Source organism: Cervus elaphus, chromosome 4 (genome assembly GCF_910594005.1).
Source record: "Cervus elaphus chromosome 4, mCerEla1.1, whole genome shotgun sequence".
NCBI classification, from domain to species: Eukaryota; Metazoa; Chordata; class Mammalia; order Artiodactyla; family Cervidae; genus Cervus; species Cervus elaphus.
The window spans coordinates 59453525-59480136 of NC_057818.1; the positions used below are offsets into that span (position 1 = coordinate 59453525).

Genomic DNA, 26612 nt, shown 5'->3' on the forward strand with positions numbered 1-26612 from the left:
ATTAAAGGTTCTAAAAGAAAAAGTAGGCAACATGCAAAAACAGACGGGATTGTCGCAGAGAGATGGAAGCTCTAAGACAGAATCAAAATGAAATGCCAGAAATAAAAAACACGGTAACAGAAATGAAGAACTGACTCCTCTCCTCAACACTGAGATGGGTCCAGGAGAGACAAGCCCTCAGTACCTATGGTCCTGGCTTGAGGAAGTATTGACTTTTAAAAAATATTGAATATTCTAATTCCTGAATATGATATATCTCCTATTTAGGGCTTCTTTAATTTCTCTCTGCAATATTTTCCAGTTTTCAGTGTAGAGGTCTTGAAACTGTTTTACTAATTTTACTTTTAGAAACAGTGTGGAGTTTTATGGTGTTTTTTTTTAAAGCATTGTACTTTAATTTTCTGCTATTGCTAATATGAACATACAAGCTATTTCTATATGCTGATTTGGATAAGCGACTCTGTTAAATTACATACTAATTCCAATAGTTTGCTTGTATATTTCGTTTTCTCTGTACACTATCTCATCATTGGAAACAATGAGGTTTTACTTCTCCCTTTCCAATCACGATGCCTTTTATTCTTTTCATGTTTCATTGCACCCTCTAGTAATTTCATTACAATGTTGAGTAGAAGTGGTTGGGAAGGATATCCTTGTCTTTTCCTTGACCTCAGGTGAAAGTATTCAGTATTTCACTATTTAGTATAACTGAAAGCCCATGCTACATAAGGACAGTGAATCCAGGGCTGCTGCTGCTAAGTCGCTTCAGTCGTGTCCGACTCTGTGCGACCCCATAAACAGCAGCCCACCAGGTTCCACCATCCCTGGGATTCTCCAGGCAAGAACACTGGAGTGGGTTGCCATTGCCTTCTCCGAATCCAGGGCTACTCACCCCCCCCCAAAAAAAATCTAGATCATAAATTGTATTGAGTTTACATACAGGATTTTCTTAACACTTATTTATTTATTTGGCTGCATCAGTTGTGACACTTGGTGAGGCCATCCAACCATCTCATCCTTTATTGCCCCCTTGTCCTGCCCTGCCCTCAATCTTTCTTAACACGAGGGTCTTTTCCAGTGATTCAGCTCTTCGCATCAGGTCGCCAAAGTATTGGAGCTTCAGCATCAGTCCTTCCAATGAATATTCAGGGTTGACATATTGTTTTTAAAACATTTGAAATTTATCTGTCACAGTTTAATATCTGGACACATCTAGCAACACTCTGAATGGCTAACTTCTCTTGAAAATCTTGACTCTCTGGCATTCCCACGTGTTAGACATCAGCTGGGCTAAGAGCTGTCGCCTTTATTCTGCCACATTCTCCCAGCAAGTGCTATGGTTTCCCCTGCACAGAGGCCGAAGTTCAGGTACCATTGGTCATACACTTGCCCTGCTGTTTTCCCTACCCCAGGCCTCCTGCAGTCATTTTTATACCTGCTTTACTACCGTGGGGACTTAGTTTTGCATCTCCTGGAAAAATAGATGCACTGATTCACCTAACAAATACCCCTCCAGCCAGAGGCTTACTTTCTAACTTCCTTTCTCAGGAGGGAATTTGCTCGCGGTCAGGCACGAAGACAAAGTCCAAGCCTGCCCCCTGCTGGACGATGTGCACTCAGCAAGCTCGACTGGTAAATTCAAGGAGACTCAAGATCTCCAGTTTCTTCCAACACATTTAAATATATATATTTATTTATTTATTTGGCTGCTCCAGATCTTAGCTGCTGCACTTGGGATCTTTAGTTGTGCATGTGGGATCTAGTTCCCTGACCAGGGATTGAACCTGAGCCCCTGGCACTGGGACCACGGAGTCTTAGCCACTGGACCACCATGGAAGTTCAACACACTTTGAAAAAACAAAATTTTACAGAAACTTATTTTATTGAAGTATAGTTGATTTACAATGTTGTGTTAATTTATATTGTACAGCAAAGTGATTCAGATATAGATATATATATACATTTATATATATGTTTCCTATTTTTTCCATTATGGTTTATCACGGGATCTTGAATATTGTTCCCAGTGCTATACAGTACAACATTGTCATTCATCTATCCTATATTGAATAGTTTGCATCTGCTAATCCCAAACTCCCCATTCGTCCCTTCCCCACCCTCCCTCCACATTTTACAAATAATATAATATAAAAGGAATGTAGCATGAAAAAATTGTAGGGTATTTTAATTGGTTAACTTTTTCAAACAAAAGATGGTAGACTTTTGCAGCTTCCCACTTACTGGAAATTAAAGAAAGTTTTCTTTTTAGATACAAGCAATGAGGCAGCCCACTCCAGTATTCTTGCCTGGGAAATCCCATGGACAGAGGAGCCTGGCGGGGTACAGTCCATGGGGCTGCAAAGAGTCAGACATGACTTAGTGATTAAACAACAACAACATAAATATGATAAGACAACAAGATCAAAACAGAACTAGAAATGCTCAGGGAAAAAATAGTGACAATTAAAAATGAAATGTACTTATGAGCATAAAATACAGTCCTTGGCACACAGAAAATGAAAACCAGGGGCATAGACTCCAAGGTCTGTACAATCACACAGTGCGCAGAAGAACCAAGCATGAAGGTGATAAGAGAGAAGCGGGTATCTCTGGAGAAACCTAGTTACTCAGAGAATTCTTTGCTCAGTTCATTGCTAAAAACTAGAGTTGGGGGTAAATGGATGATTTTTTATGACCATGTAAATTTCAAAAATATTCTCAAGAAGAAATGAACATGTTAAACAGACAGTGCTCAGTCACTCAGTTGTGTCTGAGTCTTTGCAACCCGGTGGACTGCAGCCTGCCAGGCTCCTCTGTCCCTGGGATTATCCAGGCAAGAATACTGGAGTGGGTGCCCATTTCCTTCTCCAGGGATTAAGTAGATTAGTAACTGTACAATAAACTGACAGAATCATATCAAATTATTTCGAACTGTCCACAAACAGATGATGCTGATTCAATGTAAACTAAAGATAAAAATTAAAAGTTGGGGTGGGGTTGGGAGGGAGGTTCAAGAAGGAGGGGGCGTACCTATACCTATGGCTGATTCATGTTAATATTTGGCAGAAAACAACAAAATTCTGCAAAGCAATTATCCTTCAATTGAAATAAATAAATAAAATCAGAAAAAGAAAAGTTGGAGTGGGGGTGGGAGGGAGGTTCAACAGAGAGGGAACATATGTATACTTACGGCTGATTCACGTTGTTGTATGGCAGAAACCAACACAACATTCTAAAGCAATTATCCTCCAATTCAAAATGCATTTTAAAAAAGAATGAAAAGTTGGGGACATCCCTTGTGGTCCAGTGGGGAAGGCCCTGTGTGTCCACCACCAAACTGGGAATGAATGGTGGTTGAGACAGGGAAAAAGTTACACTCAAGAGAAACTAACCCAGGGTTAGAACTCTGAGCTTCCATGCTGGGGGGCTTGGGTTCAATCTCTGGTCAGGGAGTATCAGTCTGTGTGCCATGTTGTGTGGCTGCTAAAAAAAAGGGCGGGGGGCGGGGGGACGAATCAAATAAGTAAACACATGATGGATAATGGAGAACTGGTTTCCCTTTCTCAGAGAAGGGATTTACACATATGGGAAGGCAGAAAACCAGAATGACCCAACTGGTATTGTGTTGGAACTAGAAATAAAGGAGTTGACGCATGAATTTCAGTATGTGTTTTACGAATAGATTAATGAATGTGTACAGACTATTTCCAACTAAGTCAGAAACTAGGCAATTAGCTCACTATCACAATGAATGGGCTTCTCTGGTAGCCAACTGGTAAAGAATCTGCCTGCAATGTAGGAAACCCTGGTTCCATTTCTGGGTCAGGAAGATCCTCTGGAGAAGGGTTAGGTTACCCACTCCAGCATTCTTGGGCCCCCTGGTGGCTCAGATGGTAAAGAATCTGCCTGTAATGCGGGAGACCTGGGTCTGATCCTTGAGTTGGGAAGATCCCCTGGAGGAGGGGCAGGTCAACCCACCCCAGTATTTTTGCCTGGAGAATCCCATGGACAGAGGAGCCTGGCAGGGTCACAAAGAGTCAGATACGACTGAGTGACTAAGCAAGCAATCACAATTACTATTTAACATTCTCACTGTGGGATTCTTGGTTGTGAAGGAAACCAATTAGGGTTAACTTAAGCAAAAAGGGGGTTCATTCATAGGACACTGGGCAGCTGACAGAGAGGATGAGAAAGCTAAACTTCCAAGTTTAGAAAGTGGGTCAAAACCCAAGGAAACAATGGGAGGAGAAGCGTAGCCAAGTTTGCCAAGGGACAGCCTGGTTCAGTGCCAAGGCCATCAGAGGGTGCACAGGGCCCTTCCTGACGTCTTTGTTGCTGTCGTTTAGTCGGTAAGTCATGTCTGACTCCTTTGCAGCTCCATGCACTGTAGCCCACCAGGCTCCTCCGTCTATGGGATCTTCCAGGCAAGAATACTGGAGTGGGTTGCCATTTCCTACTCCAGGGGATCTTCCCAACCCAGGGATCAAACTTGCGTTTCCCGCATGGCAGGTGGATTCTTTACCACTGAGCCACTCGGGAAACCTCCTGAGGTCTTTATAGAGTCTCAGTGCAGAGACCCGCACACTAGGCCCTCAGTTTCAGGAAAAGCAAGTATCTAGCCTTTAAGTCCTTGGTGGTAGGAAGTAGAATCTTACCCAATGATGGAATTCCCAAACAGAAGTATCGTTCAGTTCCTGGGTGCATTGTTCTGAGAGTGCTCAGTTCAGTTGCTCAGTCATGTCTGATTCTTTGCGACCCCATGGACTGCAGCACGCCAGGCTTCCCTGTCCGTCACCAACTCCTGTAGCTTACTCAAACTCATGTCCATCAAGTCGATGATGCCATTCAACCATCTCATCCTCCTCTGAGAGTGCTGCCTAAATGCAATTACGAAACAGAACCAAATAAGAGGAATAAATACTGGGAGGATGTATCCTTATCACCTGCAGTTAGTATGATTCTATACCTGGGACATCCAAAAAGTAACTGGAAATCTATTAGAAGCAATCTGATAACTCATTAAGGTGTCATGTTACACCACAGTCTTTCCACTTTAACACTATTTTAACGGTATTTGGAACGGGGCAATCCTTGCTCGGGGGAGAGGGAAGATGTTCTGTGGGATATTTTGCAGCTTCTCTGTCCTCTACTCACTAGATGCCAGTGGCATCCCCCTCCCTGACTCAGCTGGGACCAAAAAACTGTCTCCAGCCTGTGCCAAGTGTCCCCTGGAGGGAGAACAAAATCCATCCCATTAGCAGCAGATTAATTCATTTGTCAAATTCAATCAGTTTCTTCCATCAAAAAATAATGGAAAATTATTTTTGTTCCACCTGGAATGGCAGTGTGTGGTGTGAGACAGGGATCTAATTTTACTTGTTGCTTCCTCATCAGATCTGAACTAGTGTGTATAACTTATAGTTTGCCAGCTCAAAGAACCTGATAATGAGTTCTATTTTTCTGTAAATTCTCTTGGGCTTTCTAAGTAGGGGATCTTATCATCTGCAAATGATGATGCTTTTGTCTTTTCATTTCTCACATTTACACTGCTTGTTTCAATTTCCTGTCTAGCTGCTTTTCCTGGCACTTCAGGAGCAATTATAATCATGTTAATAGTAAAACTCTGCCTCACTTTAACAATAGCCAACATGTGGAAACAATCTAAGTGTTCATCAACAGATAAACAGATGAAGATGTGGTATATATACACAATGGAATACTGCCGCTGCTGCTACTGCGTAGGCGCTTCAGTCATGTCAGAGTCTGTGTGACCCCGTGGACTGCAGCCTGCCAGGCTTGTCAGTCCATGGGATTCTCCAGGCAAGAATACCGGAGTGGGTTGCCATTTGCTCCTCCAGGGTATCTTCCCAAGCCAGGGATCGAACCCAGGTCTCCTGCATTGCGGGCAGATTCTTTACCACCAAGTCACCAGGGAAGCCCAGTGGAATACTCCTCAGTCATTAAAAAAAAAAAAAAAGATGACATGCTGCCATTTGTAGCAACATGGATGGACCTAGAGATGATCATACTAAGTGAAGTCAGTCAGACAGAGAAAGACAAATATCACATGATATCTCATATGTGGACTCTAAAAAAAGTCATACAAATGAACTTATTTACAAAGGAGAAATAGAACTACAGACAGAAAACGAACTTGTGATTACCAAAGGGGAAGGGGAGGGATAAATTAGGGGGTTGGAATTAACACATACACACAACTATGTCTAAACAACAAACGACAGAGACCTACTACATAGCACAGGAATTGTATTCAATATTTTGTAATAATCTATAAGGGAAAAGATATAATTGAATCTCTGTACACCTCAAACTAACAAATTGCAAATCAACATTTCAATAAAATTTTCAAAAATATTTTAAAAGATGAAAAAATCTTAGATTCTAGTCATCTCTGTTAGGGGATCACAGCTGAACGAATGAATGTTCTGATTGGCCCATATTGGGTCACTTGTCCAGGGGGGAAGGCGGAAGGGCATTTTATTAGAACATTCTTGTTAGAGTCACCTGGAATGGGTTTCTCATGGGAAAGGCAGATTCCATCACCAGAGGAAGGAGAAGCGGATGACTGATGGGCTTGAAGAAACAGTATCCACTCCCACTCCACTCTCCATGAAGCTCAGAACCATCTTCTCTCCCATTTGCTGAGATGTGAAGAGTGGACTAGTTGAAGGCCCTTCACCATTCAGATGACTAGAAGGCATGGCCGTAAGGGAAAGAGATAGGCCGTGGAGAGACCCTCCTTTAAAAACCACACCAACCCTCCATCCAGAAAAGAGTTAATAGTGGGAATAAGATCTGTCATCTTCTGGGTCTTCCCTGGTGGTCCAGTGTTTGAGAATCCACCTCCCAATGCAGGAGACACGGGTTTGATCCTAGTTCCAGGAAGATTCCACGTGCCACGAGGCAAGTGGACCTTCGAGCCACAACTGCTGAGCTTACACACCCATGCTCTGCAATAAGAGAAGCCACCACAATAAGAGACCTGCACACCACAACTGGAGAAAGTCCTCATGCAGCAACAGGGACCCAGTACAGCCAAAAATAAAAAATAAATTGAAAATTTTTTGTCATCTTCTTCCCACCCACTACCAGCCTATACGCACAGAAAAGGTGGCCCCCTTCCCAATTCCTAAAGTCCACTGGGGTAAACTGCCATTTGGGATTACTTAATGGCATGATCGCAGAAGGCAATGGCACCCCACTCCAGTACTCTTCTTGCCTGGAAGATCCCATGGACAGAGGAGCCTGGTAGGCTGCAGTCCATGGGGTCACTAGGAGTCGGACACGACTGAGCAACTTCCCTTTCACTTTTCACTTTCATGCATTGGAGAAGGAAATGGCAACCCACTCCAGTGTTCCTGCCTAGAGCCTGGTGAGCTGCTGTCTATGGGGTCACACAGAGTCAGACTTGACTGAAGCAACTTAGCAGCAGCAGCAGTCATGGCATGATGGGAGCATCTGTTGCATTTGGATCATCTGACATTAATATTTTGGGTGATCTGCTGTCTGAGGATTATCCCACCTGTGGGGATTAAGCGGTGTTGTGGGGCACTGTCTTGAGTTTGGAAGCATTCTCTGATGGTGCTATAGGATTATGTCAGGTTTGGGGTTGATTCCTCCCATGGAAGGATCCTCTGCTACTTGGAAGTTCTTCATAATTTCTTCATAACCTTCGTGTCCCTGTTTCTACAGCATTAATAAGTGAGTCCTTGATTCAGACCTACTTCAGGGCAGGTTGAAGTGTCTTCCTGGCTCACAGTTTCTGTTCCAGGGAATGGCGGACAGCCTTGTGAAGGGCGGGGAGTTTGTATTTTCCATTGGCATGCTGTTCTAAAGGGACATGGGCTTCCCTGGTGGCTCAGAGGTTAAGGCATCGGCCTACAATGTGGGAGACCTGGGTTCGATCCCTGGGTTGGGAAGATCCCCTGGAGAAGGAGATGGCAACCCACTCCAGTATGCTTGCCTGGAGAATCCCATGGATGGAGGAGCCTGGTAGGCTACAGTCCAGGGGGTCGCAAAGAGTCGGACATGACTGAGTGACTTCATTTTCACTTTCTAAAGGGATAATAGGAAAGGTGGAACTTCTATCTCAGGAGTTGATGGGAATGGTGGTCACCCTGTATTGTAGTAGGATAGAAATTATGGATATTGGGTATCAAGGACTGACAAGAACTGTGGTACTGTGTGTCAATATCAGATGGAAGTGGTGGACCCTGAGTCCCAGGGGCTGATGGGAATGAATGGTGGGTTCTGAGTCTCAGGGGCTGATGGGAATGAACGGTGGATCTTGAATTTTAGAGATGTGTGGAAATGGCAATAGTTCAGTATTAGCTGTCAAGGGAGTTATGAACTCTGTATATCAAAGAACGATGGAAACAGTGCTTCCTATGAGTCATTAACAAATGGTAACTGAGGCCTTATGCTTCAGCAACTAACGGAAATTAAATTCTTTTATCCCAGAACTTAGGCAAGTCTCAGCCTAACCCATCAACCACTTGTTATTCATCCATCTCTCCATTCATTCATTTGGCAAACGTGTTCCCGAGCCCTTCCTCTGAGCCACACCCTATGCTGAGTGATACTGAGGATGCAGAGATGACTCAGATCTCCATGGCGCCTTCAGTGAACTCTGAGACAGACCCAGACGGCGAGAATCACCAAACAAGGGAATCGGGGCAAGGACAAGACAGCAGGGTGGTGTGGTTTTCGTCCTGATATGAACGCAGGGCATCTGAAGATGAGAATAGACTGCCAGTCATTCTGGATGCCAAGTAAGGTGCAGGGGCTGACAAAAGATCCTTTAATCAAGTGTGAATCTACCTGCATGACAAGTCTAACCTGTGCTGGACAGCAACCCCCAGCAAGTTGGACATTTTCACAGAGGCAGCCCGTCTCCAAAGAAAGGGCATAGAACGTGGACCCAGAGAGGCCTGGGTTCAGGCTCTGCCATTCACTTTGTAAGCATGGGCAACTCACTATTCAGAACCTCAGTTCTCTCATCCTTACATGGAGATAAAACAATCCTTAAAATTAAGACTGCTGCTGGGAAGTCCCTGGTGGTCCAGTGGTTGAGACTCCATGCTTCCAGTGCAGGGGGCATGGGCTTGATCCCTGGTGAGGGAACTAAGATCCCACAAGTAGCAGGGTGTGGCCAAAAAAACCCAAACAAGTTGACTGAGATAATGTGTAACAAGTACTCAGCCCAGAGGCTGTCCTTAAGTAGACATTTGAGAAAGGATTGGCATTTGTTATTATGCCTATCATTAGTAATTAGTGACAAAATTTAAAGAACCTAGAAGTATTTATCAAATAGCTGGGTCCAGAGGCTTCAGAGCAGTGGAAGAAATCAGTTTTATAAATAACAGTAAAAAAATAAATAAATATAACAGTAATTTGCATATTCATAAGCATTAGTTTCTTTATGTGAAAAACCCCTCCTAGTTGATAAAAAGTATGGATGAATAAGGGTTTCCCAAGTGACACTAGTGGTAAAGAACCCACCTGCCAATGAAAGAGACATAAGAGATGAGAGTTCGATCCCTGGGTCAGGAAGATCCCCTGGAGAAGGCCATGCCACCCACTCCAGTATTTTTGCCTGGAGAATCCCATGGACAGAAGAGCCTGGTGGGCTACAGTCCGTGGGGTCGCAAAGAGTCGGACAGGACTGAAGCGACTTAGCATGCACACATGGATGAATAAATTTATACAATGGAATACTACTGCTGTTTAATCACTAACTCGTATGCAGCTCTGCACGACCACGCAGACTGTGGCCTGCCAGGCTTCTCTGTCCATGGGATTTCCCAGGCATGAATACTGGAGTGAGTCGCCATTCCCTTCTCCAGGTGAACTTCCTGACCTAGGGCTCAAACTACATCTTCTACACTGGCAGGCAGATTCTTCACTGCTGAGCCACCAGGGAAGACATGGAATACTATAGAGCCACTAAAATGAATGAGGTACCTCTATAAGCTACATTGACATAGGAGGATTGTCAGGATATAGTGTTTAAAAAAAAGCAAAGCATAGAATAATACGATCCCACCTGGGGACAAAATAGAGGCGGTTAATATAATACATGCGTGAAAGTGAAAGTTGCTCAGTCGTGTCCAACTCTTTGCAACCCCATGGCCTCTACAGTCCACGGAATTCTCTAGGCCAGAATACTGGAGTCGATAGCCTTTCCCTTCTCCATGTGATCTTCCCAACCCAGGGATCAAACCCAGGTCTCCCGCATTGCAGGTGAATTCTTTACCAGCTGAGCCATAAGGGAAGCCTGATACGCAAGAACTGCTGCTGCTGCTAAGTCGCTTCAGTCGTATCTGACTCTGTGTGACCCCATAGAGGGCAGCCCACCAGGCTCCCCCGTCCCTGGGATTCTCCAGGCAAGAACACTGGAGTGGGTTGCCATTTCCTTCCCAATGCATGAAAGTAAAAAGTGAAAGTGAAGTTGCTCAGTCATGTCCAACTCTTAGCGACCCCATGGACTGCAGCCTACCAGGCTCCTCCATCCATGGGATTTTCCAGGCAAGAGTACTGGAGTGGGTTGCCATTGCCTTCTTCATATGCAAGTACAAAAGAATATTCTTCTGGAAAGATACAAAAGAAACTGGTAAGCATGAGCTGTCCCCAGAGAGGAGTGGGTGGTCAGGGACAGGGCAGGAGGAGATGGCATTTTTCACTGCTGGGACCCCAGGACTTTACACTCACCACTGCCTCAATAAGTCCTCAATATGTCCTCTGGCCCCTACTGTCCACTAGGTCCCAATCGGCACACAGCACCTGCCCTCTTCTGCACCCCCTTCTCCCTCTGGTTCCCCATCCAGAACAACTCCTGTCCCTGCCAGTCTCAGGGCCAGGCTTCTGATTGTTGCATCTTCCTCACCCCTTCCATCCTCATCACCCTCCTCACATTCTCTGCCCCGCCCCCTCCTCTGGGTCCCCAGGGTCCCAGCTTCGGATCAAGCAACCGCCTCACCAGCCTCCAGCAGTCTCTTCGCCCCAACTCATCCCCCACAGGCCCCAGAGGGATCGCTCTGACACCCCAAATCTGACCCTGCCCCTCCCTTTGCTCTCAGACACCCACAAGGGGGAGTTCCCCCGCCCCCGGACAGCCAAGCGCTGGGCACCTGGCCCCGCCCACCACCTCAGCCTCCTCTTGCAGGCTCGGGAGTTCCCATCAGACTTGACCGCCTGCCCTTCTCCCAGAATCGGCCCCTGGTTTCCTTTGGGCCTCTGCTTCAGCTGTGCCCTCCGCCTGCAACGCCCTTTCGGCCGCCTCTCTCTCCCTCTCTCTCTCTCTCTCACAATTCAGATCTAACTTCTCCTAGTTCTTGGAGGTCACAACCACCGCCTTGTCTGGAGGCCCTTTCGGCTGTCGCCAGCTGAAAGGATTCCTGCCCCCTACCCCGGAGCTCCCACAAGCCGCTGGTCCCTCCCTTCGTCATACCCCGATCGCCCAGGATTGGAACTGTCTGCGTCTGGGTCTGTCTCCTCCATCAGACTGTGAGCTCCGTCTGCAAGGGCAGATCTGGGTCTGATTCACCTTTCTGTCCCCCAGTGGGTGGGTGGCTGGAGAGACCGAAGCGTAGGGAGGGGAAAGAGGCTGGGAGAGCAGAAAGGGGGAGACAGAGCGGGGAGAGGAGAAGACCCTGATTGCGGGGGGGGTTGGGGGTGAGTGATGTAAGGAGAAAGAGAGACGCGGAGACGGAGACACGGGGGCGGGGGGTTGGGGGGAGCACAGGGCCAGGAGGAGGCAGGCATAGTGAAGGAAAGGGAGGAGAGGTGGAGGGGACGAAAGAAAGCGGAAAGCAGAGAACCGGCCCCGGCCCAGGGAGGAGGGAGGGAGGGAGGAGCGGGAGCGCCGCCGGCTCACCCTGCCGCCTCCCGGCCCCTTTTGTCCCTTCCCTCCTCCCTGCGTCACGCTCCCCGGCCCGGCCTCCCCGCCCCACTCCCTCCCCCGCCCCGCTCCCTCCTCCCCGGGGCTGGATGGAATTTTTTCCCCTGGACCGGGGCCAGCTCCGGGGCAGGGGCGGGGCGGGGGGAGCCGGTGGTGGTGGAAGCCAGGCCGGACTGGGCCGGGCGGTGGGGAGGGGCCGGGGCGGGGGCCCCCTGGGTAGGGGGCTGGTCCGGCGGGGTCCCAGGCGGGGGAGCCGGGCCCGCAGAACCGGGAGGAGGCCCAGGCCAGCGGGAGTCGGGGAGGAGGCAAGGAGGATGGCGGGGACGCCGGGAGGAAGGGGAGAGGCCGTCGGGCGGCGAAGGCGGGGAGAGGATGGAGAGCTGGCGGCGGCGGCGGCGGCGGCAGCAGAGGGGCCCGGCTCGGCCCGGCCCCGGGGGGCTGCCCGCCGAGACCCTTCCCCCGACGCGGGAGCGGTGGAGCCGTGAGTCTACCGAGAGGGAGTGGCGTGGGACCCGGGGCCCGGATCCAGGGTCCCTGGATTTCTGGGTTCCTGGAGGAGGAGGAGGAGGAGGGGGCTGGGGACCCAGAGTCCCGAATCCTTGGAGGTGGGGATTCGGGGGCTTGGATTCTGGGGTTCTGGAGGAGGAGCGGGCCAGGAGCACCTCCTGGATTCCACTGGGAGGGGAGAGATGGGGCTGGGGTAGCTGGCGAGGCTCGGGACCGGAGGAGACTCGGGAGGGATGCCCTCCTGCGCCCTCAGGGGAGCTCGAGGGAGAGGCTGGCTCTGGAGGTGCCTCTGGCCGCGGAAGGGTTAACGTCTGGCTGGAGGGGCGGGGGAGGGGCAGGGAAGGGGCTGCGGGGCTCTGAGGGGTCAAGGGTGAGCCGTGCCAGTGGGAGGGGGCTGCCGAGGAGGGGGAGGTTGTCTGGGCTGCCAGACAGGCCAGGGTCAGCGGCGGGGGCAGGGGATGTCTGGCGCAGGAGAGGCCCAGCGTCCAGACTCCCTTGGGGACCGGGATTCCAGGCCCTGGCCCCCTCCTCCCTCAGACCGGTGCGTCCGCGACCCGGCCCCTCCCGCAGAATTCCAGCGTCCGAACCCCCAGCCCCCTTTTTTAGCCCCGGACCGTGGAGTCTGGGCCTGCAGCCTCTTCTTCCCTCAGCCCTGGGCGGGGAGGGAGGGGCTGCGCGTCCACATTCCAGCCCCCCGATGCTCCACGAAACCCCGGAGTTCGGGCCCCCAGACCCTTCCTCCCGCGAACCCAGGCGTCCCCACCTCCTCTTCTTTGGCCCCAGCTGGAGTCCAGCCCTCTGGGGGTTAAGGGGGCGGGGCCACTGGTTGCCATGGTGCCAGACTGTTTGGGTCTGCTCTCTGACCCTTGGGGGCTCCCCAGGGTCTGCGGGGAGGGGGAGGGGGGCCCAGACCTGGGCGAAGTCCCGCGCCAACCCTTTCCCCGGGTCGGGACTGCGGGCCCGGGGAGTCCGCGTCTCCACCGAGGCCCGGTGCGGTGACCTCGAGCGGGTCCTGACCACCCCACGCCCTCCCCTCTCTGCGGGCCTCAGTTTCCCCAGTAGAGACGAGCCGAAGCCGCGGGGCGATGCTGCGGCCCCGCGAACCCTGAGGACGCTCGGCTTCCCTCGGCTCGCACCCCCTCCCCAGGCCCCCGGCAGCCCCGGGGCATGCTGGGAGCCCGGGCCTGGGCTCCGGGCCAGGTTGGGGGGGGCGGGGGGGCGGGGGCCGCCTCCTCCCTTCCCCTTCCTCCCCACCTTGGCCCGGCTCGCGCCCCCGCCGGAGGGTCGGGGAGGCCGGGAAGGAGGGAAGCGGGATGCGAGCGGGGTCCGCGGACCCGTCCCTGGGCCCCCCCACCTCCGCCCTTCCCCCCGGCCTCCCCCGCCCCTCCGCGCCTCCCCGCCTCCCCAGCAGGTCGCTACCCCGGCCCTGGGCCCCTGCGCGAACCACCCCCACCCCACCCCCAGCTCCAGACCTGGCTCCGAGCTGCGGCGAGGGGGAGGGAGAGAAGGAAGGAGAAAGGGGGGGGGGGGGTAGGGAGGGAGGCGAGAGACCCGGGAGGGAGAGAAGGAGAAAGAGAGAGAGAGGCTAGGAGGGAGACGGAGGGGGAGAAGGAGGCCGGGAGATGGAGAGACGGGGGAGGGAGGCAGGCAGGGGGGAAAAGGGGGGGAGGAGAGGAGAGTGAGACGGGGAAATCGAGGGAGAGACGAGAGAAGAGGGACAAAGACAGAGGGAGGGGTGCGGAGCAGGGGAGGGGGCAAGACCGGAGGGAAAGGGAAAGAAGCAGAAAGGAGGAGAGGAGAGAGCGCGAGGCGGGGGAGGGCGGAGAGACACGGCCCGAGAAAGGCCCCTGCGAGCCGGGGACGGCCGCGCGCGGGGGGAGGCGCGGATGGGCAGTGCAGAGCCGGGGAGGAGCACACGGAGGCTGCAGGAGACGGGGGCCAGGTGAGGCCGAGGGCGAGCGGGCCGGACCGGGAGAGAGGACCGGGAAGATGGAGCTGGAGCGGGAGACGGCGGGAGCAAGACCGCCGGAGCCCTGGACCGAGGCGGAGGTTCTCAGGTGCACTGTCTCAGCCCCGGGCTGGGGAGGGCGGGCGCTGGGCCCTCTTGCCTGGAAGGCCTGGCCCCTCCCACTCCTCCCCCACACCCCGCCACCCCACCCTACGGCTGGCTGGGGCTCAGCCTTCCCACCTGCGAAATGGGGGTGCCGATGGCACCTCGCGCCCCGCCGGAGAGATGACACAGGCCTGGGGCGGCATCCGCGCGCAGGCATCCCAGTTGTCAGTGTGGTACTTGGTGAAAGGCCAAAAGCAGGGGTGAGAGAGGAGCAGATACCCAGACAGGCTTTCATGCCGGTTTATAGCCCCTGGGCGGCCTCCGCCCCGCTCCTGAAATTTCCGATTATCTGACAGGTAGGGAGGGAGGGAGCTGGCCCAAGTGGCCAAACTCTGAAACTGGTGAGGTTCCCTCGGACCGGGGATCCAGGAAGCCGGGCTGCGTCTTCTCCAAAGGAGACAGGCCTGGCTGGATTCCCGGGTCTGAGGGAGGGGCCGGGGACCTGGCCTCCTGGGTCCCCTAGGGAGAAGAGGGGCTTGAGGACTTGGACTTTTGAATCTCAGGGAGCAGTGGGAGCTAGGGGGCCTGGATTCCGGGGATCTTCGGGGAGGAAGGGGCCGAGAGACTGACTCCTGGGTTCCTTGGGGAGGAGGGGGCCGGGGGCCCGGATTCCTGGGTCCTGGCACCCACCCGTAGAACCGACCTTGCGGGGCCTTCGCCGCACACAAGCTCGTGTCTGTGGGTCCGTGTCGGGGGCTCACCATCGCGGCTGGGGCCTCCCCGGCCCTCCCCGCCCTCCCTGGCCCCCGTCTGTCCGTCCATCCGTCTGTCTGTCCACCTGCCGCGCCCCCCGGGCTGAGGTAGGAGGTTGTATAGTTGAGGAGGACACCCACGGAGATCACTATACGGCCTCCTAGCTTTCCCCAGGCTGCGCCCTGCACGGGACGGCCCGGCGGGGACCCCTGGACCCCGGTCCCTTGCCCCACCCGGCCAGGCTGGGGAGGGGGGGGCTGCCGCAGGGACCCTGGGAGAGAAGCAGGCCTGTCCCTCCTGTCCTCGTCCCTGTCCTTTCTCCCCTTTCCTTCAGGGAGTTTCTCTCCCATCCGGAAATCTCTGCTTGGCTTTCTCTGTCTCTCCATCTCCACTGGGCCTCTGTGCAGTGGCCTCTGAAACTCTGTCTGCATTAGTCTCTTATGGTGCTTTCTGGATCTCTGACCTCCCGGTGTCTCTCTGTGGCCCAGTTTCCATCTTTCGGGCCCTTACGGCGTCTCTGTGCCATGTTCATTTCTCTGGCACCGCGCCCCCACCCTAGGGCCTGGCAGGCCCCCCCCACCACAATGCACTGCCGGCCTCTGCGTCCCTGAGACCCTTTAACCTGTGAGGACGTCCAGGGTCACAGGTGAGGTTCTTGGGAGCCTGGCGTCCGGCCCAACCACCAGCCTGGGGCTTGCCGGCCTGAACCCCTGTCCCCTTGCTCCCTGAAAACCCCCACGGGGTGGGGGAGCCTGACATTGGATTGGTGACTGAGACCTGACCTCTGACCCCTGCATCTTGAGCCCCTCCCCCGCACCACAGTGACCTCACAAAAGTCACCAGCTTCTCCTCCAGGCTGCGACCCTCTGCCATGGCCTGGCTGGCCCCTTGGAGCGCCATCCTGCCCTCCCTGGCGGCCCTCGCGGTCTTCGATGCCTCGGCCTGGGCCTGTCTCCTCTGCTTCACGTCTTACGAGGAGCGCCTCCAGATTTGCCAGATCTTCATCGGCCTGGACAGCCCCGACCTCGGGAAGTGTGAGGAGGCCTTCGCAGACGCCTTTAAGGGGCTGCTGGACACTGAGATCAGTGAGGAGGCCGCACCCCCTCCCCAGCATCCTCCCCAGTGGGGGGGGGGGGGAACCGGGGGTACACAGAGGGAGGGACCCGAGAGGCCTGGAGAGACTTGAGAGGGACAGAGACGCAGAGATGGGAGAATGGAGGCGTGGGGAGCAGAGATCGGAGACCGAGGGATGACCACCTCAGGGCCGTGGTGCCGGGGGAAGTGGTTCCCCCCAGCCCCTGCCTCCCACCGCCAGACTACGAGGAGAGGGGCCAGCTGCACGATGCCTTCACCCAGATGACCCACTCCCTACAGGAGATGGCCGCCGCCCAGGGTGAGTGGGGCGGGGTCCGCAGCGCTGGGAGATGGATGTCTGAGCCTTTGGCGGGCGGGGGCAGGGGGGAGAAAGCCCAGAATGTGACAGTGATCTTTGATGGTAGGACGCCAAGGAAGCTGGGTGACCTTGTCAGGGAGCAGAGACGGGCAGGGCCTGGTGGGTTCAGGGCAGAAGGAACTTGAGAGTCTGAGGCCAGTGGGGCTCGGGGAGGTGAAAGCCTGTCCTCCCTGTGTGGCTTGCCCTCTCCCTGGCTGTGAGATTCTGGATGCATCACTGCCCCTGTCCCCAACTTCAGGCCTCAACTTGCCCATCTGAGAAAGGGGACAAGGGCTTTGCCTTCCTGCAAGGCATGGGAACTCAGTGAGATGGAGGGGGCTCCAGCATGGAGACAGACTTCAGGGAGGAGAGCTTCCTTTAGGATAAAACGTATTCCCTACAGTTAGCAAAGTGGTTCCACGTCTTTGACCTATGGAGTCTATCAGGGGGCCAGGGGGCCGGAAGACAGGTGGGAGCAGGGAGGGAGAAGATCATTGGGGAGACACGCACATGTGACAACCTCGAGGGAATGAGAAACACACGCGTGTGACAGCGTGAAGGGACCACAGGGCTGGGGTGACCCTCGTGGCCAAGGGCCAGTGTGAGCAGTGATCACACCAGGCTGCCGTGGTCATGTCACACAGGACTCCCCCCAACCCCCAGCCCCACATGCTGGAGACTGGAACCATGGGTGGGGGAGCATTCATGGCCGTGTCCATGGTCTGGGGGCTGCACACATTTCTACATCTCTTTTCTGTTACTTCTTTTGCTTCCTACTCTTGCCTCCAAACTTTTTGACCAACATTATCCCCAAACATGAGGAGGTTCCCATCCATCAGGGGGGCTCCCAGGGCAGGGTGGGGGGTTGTGCAGCATGGAGAAGACTTCAGCTGCAGATTCCCCCACCCACAAAGGGAGAGCTGAGGAACTCAGAGCTGGGGGGTGCGGGGAGAATTCCGGGAGATGCCCTTCTCCCCTACGTCAGAAGGTTTCAAAAAGAGCAGAAACAAGTCCTGTTCTGGGTGCAGAAGACCCCCTAGGGCAGCGTGTGGGACCAACTGGAGCAGGGGAGGGAGTGGAGGCCGGGAGGCCCAGGGTGGAGGCTGTGGTGAAGGAGGCCAGACCTGCGGCGGGGAATCTGTGCAGGCGGAGAAGAGAGGACCAGGCCTGGGTCTGATGAGCTGTTCAGGGAGAGGGGTTTGGGACTGTGTGCCGGGGCTGGCTCTGTGCCTGAGGAGGCAGTGGTCATCTCTGGGATGCGGGAGTCTGGGAGGAAGAGCAGGAGTAGGGGTAGATGGGCAGGATGTAGTGACTGCAAGGGGCCTGGGGGACATCCAGGGTTCAACTGGGAGTCGGGGAGATTTGAGACTGTCCCGAAGGAACAGGGCTGTGAGCCAGGGAAGGGCAGGGTCAGCTCAGGGTGTAGAAAGACCCTCAGGGGCCATATGGAGGATGGACTGGAGGGAGAGTCTGGGGGCCAGGAGAAGCTGGGCCTTTACGTTCCATGGGTATTTATTGACTGTGCCAAGAACACCACCAGGGACACAGCTGTGACCCAAACTGCAAGCCACCTGCCCTCAGGTTGCTTGCATTATTAGGCGTAATCAGTGAAATGCCATAGATGTCAGCTGGTGATCCATGCTATGGAGGGAAACAAAAGGGGGAGGAAAAGAGGGGGTGACCTGTGGGGTGATCATTTTACTAAACAGGTTCATCAGGGGAGGTGCAAATGAAAAAGATCCAGTTGTGCAAAGACTAGAATGAGGGGAACGGAGAGAGCTGTGCAGGTGACCTGGGGAGAGAGCTTCCAGGTGGTGGGAAGAGCCAGTGCAAAGGCCCTGGGGCCAGTGGGGCTGGAGTGGACCATGTAGGCTAATGGTTCTCCAGCCCCACAGTGTATGTCAGAATCTCCTGGAACCTTATTAAAATGTAGGCTCCTGGGCCCCACCCTCTGTTTCTGACCCTTAGGTCTGAGGTAGGGCCCAGAAATGGACATGTCTAACAAGTTCCCAGGTGCTGCTGCTGCTGTTCTGGGAACACACTTGGGGAACCACTAGGGTGCGTCCCCAAGCCAACTTCAGCCAGAGGACCCCCTCTTTCCAGCTCATACCCAAAGATCACTTCAGCTGTTGCTCTTGATGTGGGGAAACCCTTTGGAGGATTTTTAAGGAAGGAAGGGTTCTGACTAAGGTCGTGTGGGTCAAGGGCAGAAGCAGAAAGTCCAGGGAGGAGACAGTCAGTGGTGACTTGAACCTGTTGTGATGGTTGGTGGGGGCTGAGATGAACCAGCCCCTTGCATGGAAGATGCTGTGACTGCAAAAAGTGATTTATGTTAATAATCCTCCCAAAGGATGTCCTTGTACCAGCCCTGTGAGGTGGAGTTTTTAGCCCCATTTTCCAGATGGGGAAGTTGGAGCTCCCCTGGATGGACCCAGGGGATGTCTGGACCAGACTTATGTAGGGTGATGAGGATGGGAAGAATCAGGATGACTCCTGGGGACAGGTGGACTCAGAGTGGCTCCCGGTGGTGGCCGCTGACACTGTTAGAGTGGTGTTGAGGGCAGTGTGTGTACTGCAGATAGGGGCCACCCGTGGAGGCTCTGGAGTTTGGCCACATGGATTCCAATCTAGCTGTGTGACCTTGGGCCAATTTCCTAACCTCTCTGTGCCTGGGTTTCCCCATCTCAGATTAGGGGAAGATAATGCCAGTAGTTGACTCTTCTATAACACAGACATTATCCCATCATGTTCATTAAATAGTTTGGGAGGAGGAGGCTTTTACATTGTATGACATGAAATCCTCACCACCAGTGCTGTGAAGTAGACACCGATGTTGTCCCCATTTTATGAACGAGGAAACCAAGGATCAGGCAGGTTAAATACCCGGCCAAGGTCACGCAGGGAGGGGTGTGTGTGATGGGTAGCACGGAAGTGAGACAGGTGTGCGCATAGTTGGAAGAGAGAGGACTCAAATTCAGGTGATCAGCAAGTTGAGGCTCCCAGTGAAGCACCGCTTTGGAGGAGAAACGTTATAACTCGTGCCCCTTTGTGGTTAGCACAAACCTGCCTCTTGCCGCTTTGGACATTTCGCTCCATCCCTACTTGACTCCCATGCTTCTCCCCTGCCCCATGGCTGACTTGGTATATCCCACACAGCCTCCCCCGAGAGTCATTTGGTTTGGCCCATAGACATCCCTTGGCTGCCTTCTCCAACATCATCCCGGCCTCTCATTCGAGCACTGCTACTCGGACCACATTCCTCCTGACCATCCTGCCGTCACCAGACCACAGCTCCTGCCTGCCGTGTGGCCAAGGAGAGACTGCTAAGTCCTTGACCCCTCATTGTGCACCTGCTTCCTGGCTTCAGAGCCCCCCCCCTCTCCAGCTTCTACCATCACTTCTACGATCATTACTTCAGCAGATTCTTATCAGAATCCTCAATTCCCTCCCTTTATGTATGGTTTAACCTAAGGTTAAAAGCTGCAATGTCTTAAGCAGGTAGAAGTTTATTTTGTCCATATAAAATAAGTCTTGAGGTAGGCACTTGAGGTATGGCAGCTCCATTTTCCTGGGGACTCAGTACTCTTCCAGCTTTCTGCCTTACCATCCTAGGGTATACTACTTATCCTCATGGTCCTATATAACTGCCAGAGCAGCAGCCATCAAATCCAAGTTTCAGGCAACAGGATGAAAGAAGGGGAAAGGGGCCAATAAAATGGCACCATATCTCTTTTAAGGCTACTTTCTGTGACTCATACATCACACTTAAACTTACATCTCAACCATCAGAACTTGGACACATGACCACAGCTAGGTCACATGACCACAGCTAGCTGCAGTGGAGGTTGGTAAATGTAGTCTTTTAGCTGGGGCAGGGTGGGGATGCTTTCTCTGCTGAAACGTGGTGATATGTTATTAAGGAGAAAATAGGTATTTTGAGGCAACTGGCAATCCCTATGTATTAGTTTGCTAGGGCTGCTGTAACAAAAAAAAAAAAAAACAACAGAGACTGGGTGGCTTAGCTAAAGGAAGTTTATTTGCTCACAGTTTTGGAGCCTAGAAGTCCAGGATAAAGGTGTCAGTGTCAGCAGGGTGGGTTTCTTCTGAGGCCTGTCTCCTTGGCTTGCAGAATGACTGTCTTCTCTCTGTGTCTGTGTCCAGATTTCCTTCTCTTCCAAGGAAATCAGTCATGTTGGGTTAAGGCGCACCCAAGAAAACCTCATTTTAATGTCATTACCTCCTTAAGATTCCATCTCCTAATACAGTTGCATTCTGAAGGACTAGGGCTTAGGACTTTACCGTATGAATTTGGAAGAGATGAAATTCAGCCCATAGCACCCCACCAGTACTGGGGGCTCAGCGGTAAAGAATCTGCCTGCAGTGCAGGAGACACAGGTTCGATCCCTGGGTGGGGAAGATCCCGTGGAGAAGGAAATGGTAGCCCATTTCAGTATTCTTGCCTGAGAAATTCCATGGACAGAGGAGCACAGCAGGCTACAGTGCACGGGGTCACAGAGTCAGACCTGACTTAGCGACTAAATAACAACAACAAAACCCTGCCACATTTCTGACTTCCAAAACCACCTCCACCTGTAAATCATTGCAACCATCCACTTTGAGAAAGTCCCCAACCTTTTTTTTTTTTTTTGAAGGCCATTACAGTGGTGAAAACTCAAACATCCATAAGAGCAGAGAACATAAAAAGAGTGAACTGCTAAGTCACTTTAGTCATGTCAGACTCTGTGCGACCCCATAGACATCAGCCCACCAGGCTCCCCCATCCCTGGGATTCTCCAGGCAAGACCACTGGAGTGGGTCACCATTTCCTTCTCCAATGCATGAAAGCGAAAAGTGAAGTCAGTCGCTCAGTCGTGTCCGACTCTTAGAGACCCTATGGACCGCAACCTACCAGGCTCCTCCATCCGTGGGATTTTCCAGGCAAGAGTACTGGAGTGGGGTGCCATTGCATTCTCCAAAAAAGTGAAAGAGGGGTAGAAAAGAAGAGACTGGGAACTCTGGATAAGTGGGTGTGTGCCCTGTCTAAAGTGGGTGGCTGCTGCTAAGCTCCAGCCAGCTGCTGCCTCATGGAAATACTGCCTCTGTTACAGCTCTTCCAGATTTCGTAAAGGGATGCCAAACATTTTATGTGACTTTTCCCAAACTTTATATGACAGCAACTGGGTCATTTTTTAAAAACACTTTCCAGGCCAAATATAACACATCCAGCGGATGGATTGTGGCCCCAGGCTTCCAGCTGTGGTACTCATTCCAGTTGAATCCTGGAATTCATTCTACACATACTTATTCCTAAGACTCGGGGCCCTTTCCTGGTTTCTGAGGACACAGCACTAAAGAAGGACTTGTTTGCTTACTTAAGAGACAGTCTTAAATGCTCACTATGTATATGTGAATATATGTATTTGCAAACTGGTGAGAGCTATGAATGGAACAGATGGGGTATTGTTAGAGACAAAAATAGGGGACTGGATTAATTTAGATTTGTGGTCAGGGAAAACCTCTAAGGAGGTGACATGAGGTATGACAGGAAGGATGAGTAGGGGTAGGGGGAGAGGTGTGCTGCAAACTGAAGCCAGCATGTGCAAAGGCCCTGAGGTGGTAGAGAACATGATGCTTTCCTTATCAGGGGAAATGAATTGCAGGAGACAAGAGTTGCGGGTTCCATCCCTGGGTCAGGAAGATCCCCTGGAGGAGGACATGGCAACCCACTCCAGTATACTTGCCTGGAGAATCTCCATGGACAGAGGAACCTGGTGGGCTACAGTCCACGGGGTTGCAAAGAGTTGGACAAGACTGAAGCAACTTAGCATGCAAAGAGGAAGACCACAGGCCAGACCACACAGGGTCTCGTAGGCCATGGGAGAAATTTGACCTTTATCCTCCCTTTTCTCCTTAACAAGAGAACACAGATGCAGAGGAGTTCTGTCAGAGTGATTAGTCCGAGGCAGCAGAAGGAGATTTGGGGGTGTGCCCACCATCCAGATAGATAGAGTAGGAGGATGTGGCATATATCAGAGTCCCGGAGATAGCAGGGGCTGGGGGAGGGGCACAGACATGATGACAGCCAGGCCTGTCGAGCTCCGGCAGCCTTGGGGAAGGGTCTTTACTACAATGACTCCCTCCACCCTCCAGGGTCCTTTCGGGTTGCCTTTCTTCATGCTGCGGAGAAAATGCAGAAGATTATATTACAGCTTAAGGAAGGTAAAATAGACTGTCTCCTTCCCCCAGGCACAATTAGAAAACCCCACTCCGGAGACCTCCATGCACTCCCATCAAGCCAACCCTCCCGGCCTGATTTCCGAGCCGAGCTTCCCTTGTGGGTCACTCTGGGCACAGCCTCTTACCCTGCTAGGACTACTCTGGGTCCGGCCCCACCTCTGATGCAAGGTTACCTGTAGCTGGGACCGCTTCGTAGGACAGTCCTGTCCCAGACTAGCCCGGGCCTCTTCATGGATCTGTGTCTGACCCTGGGCACTCTGTGACAGGATTCCTTTCATCTCGGGCGTCTTAGTGGGCAACAATCCAGCCTGACCACACCTCTAATTGGGCCCCCTAATTAGGCTCTGTCCCCTCCGATGATCGCCCAGGATCTAGGCCCGTCCCGCTCGATGGAATACACCGGGGCTGGACCTGCCTTCTGGGTGCGAGCAGCAGGCTTGTGCCTGACGTCTTAGTGGAATGTTGCAGGGCTGGCAGGGTCCCCAGGTGAAGTACCGCAGGCCTGGCCCCGCCTACAGGTGAGAAGTTGCAGGCTTGGCCCCGCCCCTTTTGTGGAGCGCGGCATACCTGGCACTGGTCCCTTGGAGGAATGAATACATCCGGCCCCGAAACGTTTCCTCTAGGGGAATTTCAGGTGAGCACCTGCCGCGACTTACAGTGTGGTAACGCTTCTTCTCTCTCCACAGTGCAGGCCTGCATTCCTCCCTGCGGTAAGCACGTCATTCAAAGCTCAGAATTGCGGGGGCGGGGAGGGAGGTGGTAAGGGCCGAAACCTGGGACTCTTGGGTGGCCTCTGATCCGAAGGGGCCAATGCGAGCCCAGGAGAAAAGGAGTAAGTAAACCAGGCATTGTTCACAAACCTCACGAAAGGCGGGTCCGAAAAAAAAAAACCCAAGGCAAACCAATAGGGATCCTAGAGGCTGGAGAGTGATGAGAGCCAGCCAATGAGCGCGGGAAAGGCGGGGTCCAGATTCTGTCCAGCAGGTAGAACCCGGGGAAGTTAAATAGACCTTATGGGCTTTTCAACTGTGGTGTTGGAGAAGACTCTTGAGAGTCCCTTGGACTGCAAGGAGATCCAACCAGTCCATCCTAAAGGAGATCAGTCCTGGGTGTTCATTGGAATGACTGATGCTGAAGCTGAAACTCCAGTACTTTGGCCACCTCATGCAAAGAGTTGACTCATTGCTGGGAGGGATTGGGGGCAGGAGGAGAAGGGGGCGACAGAGGATGAGATGGCTGGATGGCATCACCAATTCGATGGGCATGAGTTTGAGTAAACTCCGGGAGCTGGTGACGGACAGGGAGGCCTGGCGTGCTGCGATTCATGGGGTCGCAAAGAGTCGGATACGACTGAGCGACTGAACTGAACTGATGGTGGCCGAAGGGACCCTAGCTAGGGGAGGCAGATGGACCCCGGACCCAGCGTTCCCACCCCATAGGGCTCCAGGAGGTCACCCGGCGTTTCCAGTGCCGCGGATGCTACTCCAAGGTCTGCGATCTCCCGCTTGACTGCCCAGGTGAGGGGCGTGGCCTTGAAGGGTGAGAAACCTGAAAAACTGGAAGAGAGGGCTGAGCGAGGAAGGGGCTGGGGTTGGGGGGTCGGACGTGGGCGGGCCGAGGTGGCGACGCGAGACCTGTCTTCAGTTCAGGAGCTGACGGTGACTCGGGGTCGTCAGGCCATGTTCTCTTGCACTGTGAACTTCCAGCTGCCTAAGGAAGAGATCACCTATTCCTGGAAGTTCGCAGGAGGTGTGAGTCGGGGCGGGGCCAGCGTGAAGGGCTTTAGGAGGCGGTTTATGCTTCACTAGAGGATGGAGAGTCAGGAGGCAGGGAGTGGGATTCGAGGAGGCTCGGTCTAGACTCAAGCTTCGTGCAAGGGGAGGGTCCCGGCATTTGGGGGTAAGGGTCAAAGCTCCCAATGCAGTGACGGAGCCCAGGGGAGGGTTATCCGTAGGGGTTTCAGGCGGGAGAGCAAACACTAGGCCCACGAGGCGGAGTCAAGGCCTAGGGGGCGGGGCCGTGCGTGAACGCTCGGCGAATAAGAGGGTGAGGCCGGGGCTCGGGGGCGTGGCCTGGCTCAGGGCGGGGCTTCACGTAGCGGTTTGGCGAGTCAGGGCGGAGAGAATCTCTTCTGCGCTCGGGGCGGGGCCGGCCGCCCTCGGCCTCTCGCCGCTTCAGCCCGGGCGTCCTGCAGCTCCGGACTCAGGACCCGACCTACTTCCGAGATATTCCGCGGGCCCAAGGTTACCTGGCGCGGATCCGGCCGGTGCAGCCCACGCACCGCGGGACCTTCTCTTGCGTGATCACGCAGGACCAGCGCCCCCTGGCGCGGCTCTACTTCTTTCTTAACGGTGCGGGCCGGGCGGGGCCGCGCGGCGGGACGGAGGCGGGGCCGCGCGGCGGGGGCGGGGCTGGCGCCCGGCTGACGTGCGCGTCCCCGCAGTGACGGGCCCGCCCCCGCGCGGGGAGACCGAGCTCCAGGTCTCTTTTCGGGAAGTGTTGCGGTGGGTGCCGCAGGAGGCGGAGACGATCGAACCCTGGAGGCCCAGCCTGGGCGAGCTGCTGGCCACACCCGGGGCTCTGACGCCGGGCAACCAGTGCCTGCTCGCGGCCCTTGTGGCCTTAGCATCAGCCAGTGTGACCGTGCTGACGTGGTGAGTCCCCGGGACCCCGGAGCCCCAGCCTCCGGCTCTCTCTTTATTCAGACTGGGACGTTTGGGTTTCTCAGCCCCTCCTCCCTCAGATCCGGAACTCCGAGTCTCCAGCCCCCTCTTACTCAGGAGTCATAAGCCCCCGCCCCTGGCTTCTCAGATCCAAGAGTCCAAGCCCTATCACCCGCCTTTGGAACCTAGGCTCCAGGACCCAAACTTCTGGTCCCCAGCCTCTTCCCCCGCCACATACTAACATCTCCTTGTTTCCCCAGGATGTTTTTTCGATGGTACTGCAGCGGCAACTAACAAAGGTATCTCTTCTTATCCTATTTTCATCCTTAAAATAAAGAATCTATTTTGGCTCTCTAGATTATTTCATCGTTGCAAGTGATCGCTGCAAACCACTTAGGGGGAAGGGCGGCATATGCCCAGGTGCACATGCCCCCATAATGATGGTGAGAGGCACAGCTGTGGCAGCGCAGGGCCCTGTGCTGAGGGCTTTAGGTGCACGCCCAGGCCCCTCCCCAGATTTCCGGCAGTGTCCTGGACGTTTACGCCTGCATCAGTCACCCTCAAATAAAGACCTTCATGTCGCCCCAAAAGCCTGATCCTCCCTCAAAACTTTCTTGCTGTCATCAAGGGCGTCACCATCCACCCAGCTGCTCGACTGGAAGCCTAAGTTGTATTTAATTTCTCCTCCATGTCTCAGCCTATTTCCAAGTCTCAGCCTTTTCATATATAATTCCTAAATATCTCATGGAGTTGCTCCCTGTCTGTGGTCCACCACCATCTGTCGTCTGGGTCTCCGCAGCAGTATTCACACTGGTCTCCCTGGCTGAGAGTGGGCTCAGCCTTGTCCCAGTGCAATCCATTCTCCACGAAGCAGCCAGAGTGTTCTTGTTTTGTTTTTTGGCTACTTTGGCTAAGGTTTTAATTTTTTAGATTAATTTTTACTGGAGTATAGTTGATTTACGGTGTCGGTTAGTTTCTGCTGCCCAGCGAAGTGAATCAGTTATACATATACACATATCCACTCTGTTTTAGGTTCTTTCCCCATAT

The 26612-nt window shown here is 53.4% G+C and overlaps 2 protein-coding genes across 3 annotated transcripts in view; one reads left to right on the top strand and one right to left on the bottom strand.

Annotated features, from left to right (window-relative positions):
* Window positions 1-26612, bottom strand: part of LOC122692473 (zinc finger protein 33B-like) — a gene marked incomplete at its 3' end in the record, with an annotated part of 133956 nt that overhangs the window by 20522 nt on the left and 86822 nt on the right. The window lies entirely within an intron of this gene.
* SPACA6 (sperm acrosome associated 6) lies at window positions 14127-25921 on the top strand. 2 transcript variants are annotated; one of them, XM_043900072.1, is made up of 10 exons: window positions 14127-14484; window positions 16089-16318; window positions 16549-16626; window positions 22816-22884; window positions 23589-23612; window positions 24342-24419; window positions 24547-24653; window positions 24733-24735; window positions 25097-25253; window positions 25346-25921. In XM_043900072.1, exons 1-10 carry the CDS (start codon window positions 14417-14419, stop codon window positions 25558-25560), a joined length of 1029 nt encoding a protein of 342 aa, XP_043756007.1. In that variant the 5' UTR covers window positions 14127-14416; the 3' UTR covers window positions 25561-25921. The 2 variants fall into 2 exon arrangements, 1 of the variants encoding a protein (XP_043756007.1); XR_006340663.1 differs by lacking the exons at window positions 14127-14484; window positions 16089-16318; window positions 16549-16626; window positions 22816-22884; window positions 23589-23612 and having other exon boundaries at window positions 24154-24419; window positions 24552-25921.

Coding starts and splice junctions, on each gene's coding strand:
- SPACA6 (XM_043900072.1), top strand. CDS start 14,417: ATGGAGCTGGAGCGGGAGACGGCGGGAGCAAGACCGCCGGAGCCCTGG. Junction 14,485..16,088: donor ACCGAGGCGGAGGTTCTCAG/GTGCACTGTCTC, acceptor CTTCTCCTCCAG/GCTGCGACCCTCTGCCATGG. Junction 23,613..24,341: donor GGCCTGCATTCCTCCCTGCG/GTAAGCACGTCA, acceptor CCCACCCCATAG/GGCTCCAGGAGGTCACCCGG.